Source organism: Andrographis paniculata, unplaced genomic scaffold (genome assembly GCF_009805555.1).
Source record: "Andrographis paniculata isolate CXL003 unplaced genomic scaffold, ASM980555v1 Contig32END, whole genome shotgun sequence".
NCBI classification, from domain to species: Eukaryota; Viridiplantae; Streptophyta; class Magnoliopsida; order Lamiales; family Acanthaceae; genus Andrographis; species Andrographis paniculata.
In genome coordinates, this window is record NW_026137565.1 from 6,477,636 (window position 1) to 6,487,436 (window position 9,801).

At 37.0% G+C, this 9,801-nt stretch overlaps 1 protein-coding gene across 1 annotated transcript; it reads right to left on the bottom strand.

The window, feature by feature from the left end:
- Positions 1-712: 712 nt before the first annotated feature.
- LOC127247568 (starch synthase 3, chloroplastic/amyloplastic) lies at positions 713-9,801 on the bottom strand. The gene is made up of 17 exons (XM_051269471.1): positions 9,414-9,801; positions 8,862-8,925; positions 8,540-8,772; positions 7,144-8,272; positions 6,627-6,841; positions 6,196-6,466; positions 5,224-5,399; positions 4,735-4,842; positions 4,358-4,467; positions 4,039-4,144; positions 2,912-3,082; positions 2,663-2,791; positions 2,210-2,392; positions 1,699-1,830; positions 1,511-1,622; positions 1,215-1,338; positions 713-1,051 (listed from the first exon to the last, which is right to left on the bottom strand). The coding sequence occupies exons 1-17, from the start codon at positions 9,507-9,509 to the stop codon at positions 922-924; spliced, it is 3,489 nt and encodes a 1,162-aa protein (XP_051125428.1). The 5' UTR covers positions 9,510-9,801; the 3' UTR covers positions 713-921.

A 9,801-nucleotide genomic window follows, 5' to 3' on the forward strand; every position in this document is an offset into this window, starting at 1 on the left:
CTAGTATAATCATATAAAAGAAAGTAAAATGGCACATCATTGGAGCCCACAAACAATTTAACAAAAGTAAGTCTTGAGTCATATCTGTCTTGTAAGAATAGTCTGGTGTAAGGGTTGGACTTGCGACCATGAGGTCATGGGTTCAAGTTCAAACCCCGCGCTGTCTTAAATAAATAAAAACAACCATACATATTATTATTTGATGTGATTTTTTAAATATTGCCTAAACAAATTGCTAACAAGTGACTATCACAATACCGAAAAGGCAAACTAACAAGATAAGCAAAAAGGGCCCTTCATTTTATGTTGGCCTTTAAAAAAGCAAGTAAACAATACAACACTTGCACAAGCTGCTGCTCTCTCCAGGGCCCAACAACAAACAAATTGCATCATGTAAAATTGAGGACCACAAATTAGACATGAAGAAATGGCTTCAAAATTAAAGTCTTGGGATAAAAATCATTTATGTGTGCAAGATATAGGGAAGGCAGAATGTAGAAATCTGGTCTCACTTTTACATTCAATATTATCATATCTAATATGTGTATGAGTCTATCTCACCCTACTCTGTGCAGACACAAACCTTGGCATATACTAGCAAGTGGTGTCCAAGAAAGGACATAAAAATGGGGCAAGAATCAGCACATTATATCCAATATTTGGTAACTTTAACATACACGAGCAAAGAATGATGTCTGGCATGCAGTTGATGTAATGGAAGAAGAGGCAATAATCAAGTTCATCCCACCGGGGCAAAAAGAAAACATTTATCGTGTTGTTTGCACTGTTGCTTATTGTGTAAACAGTGAAATTTATGTTACCCCATGTCAAAATCATTTGAACAACCGATGTACATGTACAGTTAGATTTGCTTTAAAATAAAACAATTGACCTGTACAGAAGCCTCTGCTAACTTATATCTCACTTGCGAGCAGCGTGGTAGAGCTCCAAGTAATCGAGAGCTGGCCTGTTCCAAGACCAATCTTGCTCCATAACGCGCTTGCACAAAGAGTTGAACCATTCTCTTCCATCATACCAAGCAGAGATTGCTCTAATAAGGGTAGATAATTAAGTTATTACTGAGCAGCAGATAATGTAATAATTACAAACCTCACTATTAGATTAATGTAATTGACATTGTAAAGAACTACGAACATGTGATTTCAGAAGCCATCACAGGAAAGTCTAGCAACAGATAACAACAGTTTTATTACCTATTAAGAGCATAGTCAACACCAGCCTCGTCTGCTCCATCAAAGTTAAACCCGTTTGGCTCAAGACCATGAACTTTTGCTCTTTCTTTGTCATCATCAACATCAAAAACAGTATCAAAGAGCCCTGAACCATAAAAGGTTAGCATAATGTATAATAAAATCTGCTATACTAAGGCTGCATGAAATACAGTTGCTAAGTGTGAAAATATGTACATCACACCATAAGTTTTATTTCCTATTGAGTTTCTTTGCATCAAAGCTCATGATGCAACTGAGAAAACAAAAAATGTTCTTACCTCCAGTTTTACGAACGACAGGAATTGAACCATATCTCATTGCGGTAAGTTGGGTTAGTCCACATGGTTCAAATATTGAAGGGACCAGAATGAAATCTGCACCAGCATATATCTGCAAAGAATTGTGACAAATATAGTTGCAAAGATTCAAACTAACCCTCCAACAAAATTAAATCTCAGTTTCATACCAAGTGTGAGAGAGGCTCATCATATGTCAGACATAAACGTGCGCGGCCATTATGCGTAGAATGCAATTGATTTGCCAAATTCACAAAATCATTCTGGATTCGTGGATCAGGAGCAGAGCCCAACAGAACAACCTATGAGAATATCATCACCATAGTCAAGAATGTTAATTGCTAGTTTGTTTATGGAAGGATAATCAAAGACATTTGACAGTAATATAAACTTTAAACATAACTAATATACTCTCATTTCCTATTGTTAGAAACAAACATAACAATTAGATACTCAACTCCTTCCAGAGAAAAAATTGATTTAGGATTTGTCAAAATCCACCTTTCTTTTGTACATTTAATAAACTTGCATCTTATTGACCATTAAGTATCAACTAACAAAAAGATGAGTGCAACAGTATAGGCTTTCCTACACTGTTCCAGATAAATCCCATCACTCAGAAGACTGAAAAGAAACCGTATAATGTTTAATGAAGTGGAATAAGTAGAGAATTAGACAAACTTGTCCATTGCGATCAAGTGTCCGCCAGATGGCATGTTTAATAAGGCGGATTCCTTTCTGGTGAGTCAAGCGAGTGATTATTCCTACCAAGGGCCGATCAGCCTTTTCCAGCCCAAGTCTTTGCTGCAAAGCTTCCTTGGCAGCTCTTTTGCCTTCAACAACATTTTCTGATGTATAACATACCTGTCAAGTACATGAAATTTGCATGAAAAGGGAATCAGATTCAAACATGCAAAATCAGATTCGACCCATGAATCTATCTGGTAATCAATAATTAAAACCATCAAACAACAACCATCTCTCCAAACTCATTCATGAGAACAGCATAAGAGGTTAGTAAAGCAAAAGTAGCAATAAGGTAAATAATGGTTCTAAACAACAACAAGACACGCAGGAAAAATAAAGATATAAAGTACAAAAAATGTTCATGAATGTGAAGTGTATTTTACTTACTGGAATGAATTTGTCATTTAAAGGATCCCATATATCTGGATCAATTCCATTTAGGATCCCATGAAACTTGTGAAGATGAGATGCTATTACAGGATTGCTAGAAACTTCCTTAGAGTAAGTTGGGGAGACCTGCAAGAATAATATACTGTAATGTTGAGAAAGGAAATTATACTCTTAAGGTTCCTAATAATTGAAAAAAACCAATGAAGCCAAGTGTTTGTGGACGGTAGCACTTCAGGCAGTACTTACAGTCGTAGCTTTGTCTGAGAATGCCATAGCTTTCCCAATCAGGTGTGCTCCAAATTCAAGGTTGTGTATGGTGAATACAACACGGGCTTTTTCAAGGCCATAATGCATGTATTGTTCTTTGAACAACCACGCCACAGGAGCACTAGACCAATCATGACAATGAATTATATCCTGAAAAACCAAACACTTGAATGGTTAAGAAGAATAATATGTGAGACAAAATGAATAGCCTTAGGCATCTCCATTACACAATTTATTCAGTTCTTTAACCTCAAGCAATTTCAGGTGCATATAACGACATCGAAGGTGATACACAAGTTGGACAGACAAGTAAATAACATTAGGGATCAAATTTGGACACCTTATAGGTTAAAAAAAAAAAAGAAAAAGCCATTATACAACTATCACTCCAATATGCCTTGTCGTTTGTTACGACGAATAGTATTAGGGTAATGTTCATCATGGTTAGGGCCCGTTAGGGCAACTAGGTTTGCTATAAGTATTCAGGGTTACTGTTGAAGTTATTGATTAAAGAGTTTTAGGAATTGAGTTTTTGGTTAAGGCAGAAATAATAACATTGTAGAACAGAAATTAATTCCTATATTTCATTCATTTTGTTGCCTTTTCATAATAAATTATACCGCTTTGTGACAGTGGCCAACCTGCGGGATCCCCCCACCCCTCCCCCTCCAGTAACTCAAAACAGAAGAGCTACCATGAAGAATCGTAGCCAGTCACCACTCCTGAATGGGAGTCTAACCACCACTACCACCTCGCTTGCTCAAACTGTCTGTCACTGCCTCCTCTTGATAAATCTTTCAATCTCTTAAAGAGGGTGGGATTGCTAGGAAGAAGAGTTTTTTAGATAAATGTTTAGGGTTAACCTTTGCTATTTATGGATTAGTAGTTTCTGGAACCAGTCTTTGGGCTTGAGATAAAGAGAATATCCATGCAGGACATCAGGAAATTCTTTTTTTTTTTTTCCTTTCAATTTATTTTGTTTTATCATCGTAAAATATTTGGATTTAGAACATCAATACTATCAAGAATTTAGATATAGAAGTTGCTTGCATATCATTATGAGTGAATAGATTCAACTTGATGCTTATGTGAGAGATGATACTTACGGGGTGGAAGCCACTCTGCCGAAGAAACTCAAGAGCTGCATGGCAAAAGAAACCAAATCTCTCTCCATCATTATGGCGTCCATAAATGCAGCCGACCCAAAATAATCTGAATATTCGACATATAAACAACTCATAAGAGAGAGCTTGAATGTGTGATAGAAATACTTTGAATGATCAACAAAGATAATGTGCAATGCAAGTAGAAAATAAAAATCAGATATCATAAGCTGCTAACATTAAAATAATGTGAACAAGAACAGGTTCAGAAAAAGAGAGACAAACTATATGGAATGAAAATAAAGGCAGCATAAGAAGTTACCCATTCTGAGGCTCCAAGAAATACACAGAGAGGCCTTCCACCTTTCCAACCCAAACTTTAATTTCAGTTCCACCCCACATATAGCTCTTATATAAATGCAAATTCTTCACCTAATCCATAACATGTGAAATTAGTAGTAATAATAATAAATTGATATAACAATAATTTTCATGTAAACACAGCCTATGGTTCTTCATAGCACTGGTTTGAGGCCTTTCAATTCTAATTTGTAAAAAGTCTACTTCTCCCTATTGTAGTGTAGGATGCCCTTAAAGCATGCAAGCTCAATCTTTTTCTAGATACAAAACACCACTCAAATTCCATTAAAATACAAGAAATATAAGGAAATATCAAAGAAAAATATACATTAAACTCACATTGCTAAGATTCAAGCAATCATATTTTGGAAGGATAATATCCACATTGTGGCTCATGTCCTGAACAGCTCTGGAAAGACTAGTGACAACATCACCAAGACCTCCCACCTGCATCAATAGAGAATCAATAAATACATGTAAAGCCAGCAGCTCATGAAAAAAAAAAAGAATCAATCCTCCAAGACCAAACACAGATTTAATAACACCCATTCCTGCAATTATGCTGTTTTGCTAAATAAATTGGAGTAATACAAGACTTTTTCTGAAGAGGAACAATCACAAAAGTTTAATAATAATAAATACTACAAGGTGCCTACAATTGAAGAGGTAAATTATGAATAACATTGAACGCATATACACGGAAACAGTGGCAACAAAATAAGATATTACTACATATTTGTCACAAATTTGAGTGAGGAGGTGTTAGGCACTGGAGAATCAAACAGAATAATATGTCTACTAGATATTTATCAACTTGTGGGTGATCACCTTTGCAATGGGTGCCATTTCAACTGCTATGTGTACAATATGCATGGGAGGCTCCTTCACTACTCCTCCAAACACAGGTATATGGTAGTCCATACCATTCTTGTTGTCAAAAACTCCCCCGTTTTCTTTTTCAGAAAACACAAAGTCCATCATATATGCATCCAACGGAACTTTGACTGCCAATGAAGGAGGTGGAGGGAAGAAAAGGATTAGAACAAGTTACATCAGTACAGGATTAAGGGCTTCTAACAGAAACTCAAGAAGAGACATAAATGGGAGACACGGGACTGAATTCTTCAGTTTATTACACATGCAAATGGCAGACTCAAATGAAAAAGCTGGCCTTGCCATATGTCCTTGAGTGGGTTGTTCTATGGAAATTTAAGTCAATTGTCATGGGACAACAAGCACTCGGTTGGATTTTCGACGCTGCGCTCCTTGGAAATTGAACTTGAACATCAACAAGCTCTTACTCTACATTTCTAAATGTCCTAGCAACACTTTTCATAACATCTCTCCCTCTACAAATAACTTTGCAGAGTTAAAAAAAGATAAAGTAAAAAATAAAAAAAGGTTTGCAGAATCCTTCACCAAATTTGGAGCTAGAGGATTCGCAGACTTGTCAGTCTGGCTGTAATTTTCGGCATATCTGGTTGACTCCATAGCTCTACTCCCTATACAGTATACTCAGCTCCTACATTCAGCCTGTCCCTATGTGTTTAGGTCGCTTATATTTCAGTGTCTTTCTTTCTATCAGGAGCTCCTACATTCTCAGATTGCAACTTATCCTATCTTTTATGACATGAAATTGTAATTTTCCAAAGAAGAGAATGAAAAACTAACCACCAAAATTTCAGTAACTGAAAGCATTGTTATAAGTAATCCTTTGTTATTTATATTTGCATTTCTTTGCTGAGATTATGTAAAAAAACAATGTGAATGTAATAAATATTCTACTGGAAGCAACCATACCAGTGGCTTTAAGATGAGAACCATTTTCAGCAGGGACCATTTTTTGAGGTGGCAATGGACCAAAACGATGAGTCCAGCGATTGAATGAGCATCTCAACCAAACTTCTGGTTTTCCTCTTAGAACAGTGTTAGCAGGATTGTAGTATAAGGTGGCTGTGCTTCCAGCTTGGACATCAAGTGGATCCGTATAAACAATATGCTTTTGAGACAACAGAAACGTTTTCAAAGTTTTTTCCTTTGTTTCTGCCTTAAGGCGAGCAGTTTTTTCAGCCTGTACATGGAGGGAAAAAAAAAAATTACTCATAGGGGGAAATGCTCGAATAGAAATATCTGAATTTGATGAACAATTAGAAAGGCATTTAGACTGTATAACACCACATGCATATGGTGCATTGCCCAGTCCATTCCATATGGGCTTCCAGAAAACTCACCTTAGCTCGTAATGCTTCTTCTCTCAGCTGCCTTTCCGCCTGCAGTCTCTCATATATTTCTTCCTCTTGTACAAACCAATATCGGTCATCAGGAAGGGACATTGGGACAATACCATGAAAATCTTGTTCATTGTTGTTGTCATAAACTTTTGCCCGGCTAGGTAGATCATCAGCAAATACCCAGTCCAACACAAAGGCCTTGTCAGGTACAACAACTGCAGGATAAATTTTGCCCTGATAAAACTAGAAAGAGATTGAAGACAACACAACTAATAAAATCCAAAGTACTGACAGTAAGAAATTATTTCACAGAAACATATGCAAAGATGTTAACATTTAGTTGAGAAAACTATAGTTCAATGCATTGCAATAAGAGTCAAAAAGTCAGTAGAGAATACATCAATACCATAATATCATCAGGCCTAAGTCATCAATGACAATGCGTATTAAGAAATGTGGATATCAAAACAAGCCAAATGCATTGGCATACACTGAGATGTTTCATAAACGTGCATACCTTCAGCAAACCACCAATCTCCAGCTTTTCTCTCAGGTTTGATGAGCTTTGAAACTATTGATAACCCATCCTTCCAACCATTATGTCCTCCATGAATCCATATGTTATCAGCATGTTTAAGTGGTCCCGAACTTTTGTTGTAGTAAAGCTTGACTATGTCATTGCTTCCATATAAAGGCGGCTCCATGTACCAGACATCATCCATCGATGTCATGGCACTCTTCAACATTTGTTGCAGCTCTCCCTTTCTCTTTGCAACTTCGGTCCTTGCCTGAGCTCTATCAGCCTCACTTGCAATCCTTTCTGCTTCTAGACGCATTTTTTTCTCTTCTTGTCTTTCCATTTCAGCTTTCTTACGAGCAAGTTCCTCTTGCTCCCTGCGTTTTTCTTCTAGCAAGAAATTTTCAAATTCGAATTCATCAATCCCACCCTCCACTCTAATGCAGAAATCTTGCTCATTATTGTTGTCGTAGATGTATTCCCCATTATGAAAAACAAAATCAATCTTATAAGCTTCCTTAGGAACATGGACTAGGCAAGACCACCAATCACCTTTAAGATGGCTCTTGCTCATCTTAAATGTGAAAGATTTCCATCTCCAGCCATTAAAAGCTCCCATGATGAAAACTTCGGGCTCATCCTTCAACCTGGAGATACTTCTGTTAAAAAAAATCTCTACATCTTGATCAGGTTTTACCAGCTGTGGGTGGTGAAATAATCGGTTCCCTCTAGTGAAATTATTATCAGCCAGCCTCTGAAATGCTTCTTTCCATAATTTTTTTTTCCTATCCAATTCTAGCTTTTTGAAAAGTTCACCACTTGATTTATCCTTTTCAATTGTAGTGGGATGATTATCAACTGCTACAGACTGCAAATACAATTTTTCTTGTGTATCATCAGTGGTCTCTATACTCTTGACATGTTCTGCATTTTTTGAAAGTTTTCCGATCTCTGCTGACCTTGAATCTGTTTCACCTGACATTTCTGTTCCCACTTTCAAGGTCACAGGTGCTTCTTTGAACTTGTCTTTAGCCACATTCTTATGCAGCTGACCTTCATATACATGTTTTTCTTCAATAAATTTTTCATACTCAGAACCATCAGCCTCTTGGGTTGCTGCTAAATTTTCCTGCAAACAATCAATTCAATGATTCAATCCATCTGATACTATTATTATCAGAAAGTACCAATAACGTATTCCTAGTTATGTTCCACCTGCATCAATATTGAACTGCTCATGACAATTCTGCCTGCTTTATTTGATTTAATTGACCCAATTTCAGAAATTCCTTCATTTTTCTTCAACTTAACTAATTGTATCATGTAAATGTGATTCTTTAATTGATGCAACCACTAAGCCAATATCAGTACTTTGAGCATTAATGCTATCACCTACCTCCATTTCTAGATTCTCTTCATCATCACCTACGAATATTAATTCAGGTGTTTTAGCATTAGGCTCCTCAAACTTCTTGCGTGATGAAGAACCTGAAACATCATCTTCATCATTGCTCTTCTGATACTTCTTCGGGATGTTTGTTGGGATTTGTGTTTTTGGGGTAAAACCTTTTGGCGATGAATCTCTTGACCGTGGATTGGAAACTTTCCTCTGCCTTCTTTTTGAAAAGTCTATAAGGGACATAGATATACAACAAATGACAATGGAGTCTTGATTTGTGCAATATACAAATTATGGCTAAACCATCAAAGATGCCGACCTGAACTTGCAGTAATTCCATGTGTAGCCTTTGCTACCATTTCATTTCCGCTCCATTTGAAAGACTGCAATGACAATTTGAAATAAAATAATATAAGACAATAAGTAGAAATATCCAAATGCTCCTTCGTTGGATATCTCAGAAATCACCAAAAGAATAAACTCAACGGTCTGAGCTAAGATCAGCTACAATTCTGAAGTCAATAGATTCAGCAATTCAACCAAAAACAAAATCGATTCCAGAAAAACTAAAAAACACTTCGCCGCTTATTCGCTGACGAATCTTAGTTGCTTGGTGAATATCAAGCACCAAAAGATATACAGATCAGAAAATCTTGAAGAAACAAATTACACACTTCAGACTACAGACAAGTACACTTCAGGAAACAAAAAAAGAACAACACTACTCTTGGCGTTTCTATTATATGTATCGCGGCAACCGTTCCTGAACATTTGATTGCCTCAACCTCGAAAATTAACTATTCGATTAACTTAAACAGTAACAAAGCCACAAACACATAACAGTACAAACTAATATCGAGTAAGGCGTTACTTGGAGGGGCAGGAATCCAAGAAATGGCTTGATCTTGTACTGGCTTAACACCGTTCGGTTACCGATAGGCCTTTCCAGTGGCAAACGAACTTCCATACTCTTAGAACGTCGAACAAATCGCAAAATGCAATGGAATGGGAGATTCTCTAGAAGATGCAGCAATCACGCATACACAAACTCTCTTATCTTTCCTTCTCTCTGCCTCACTCTCTCCACCTCTTGGACTAATTAGCAATACCGAAATGAGATTTCATACCCCATCGTCGTAACCGCCAATCATACCCGTCGTTCGTAGCCGCAAGCTCGCCGTTGCTACCGCCAACGGAGAGCACAGAAAAATGGCGAATTCTCTTTGGTTTGCTGATGGGTTTGTATCAGCAGGGAAGGA

Excerpts from the sequence above, each read along its gene's own strand:
- LOC127247568 (XM_051269471.1), bottom strand. The coding sequence starts at position 9,509 with ATGGAAGTTCGTTTGCCACTGGAAAGGCCTATCGGTAACCGAACGGTG. Across the intron at positions 4,145-4,357 it reads TTCTTGGAGCCTCAGAATGG|ATTATTTTGGGTCGGCTGCA; the intron begins GTAACTTCTTAT and ends TCGAATATTCAG. Across the intron at positions 1,052-1,214 it reads GTTGACTATGCTCTTAATAG|AGCAATCTCTGCTTGGTATG; the intron begins GTAATAAAACTG and ends TACCCTTATTAG.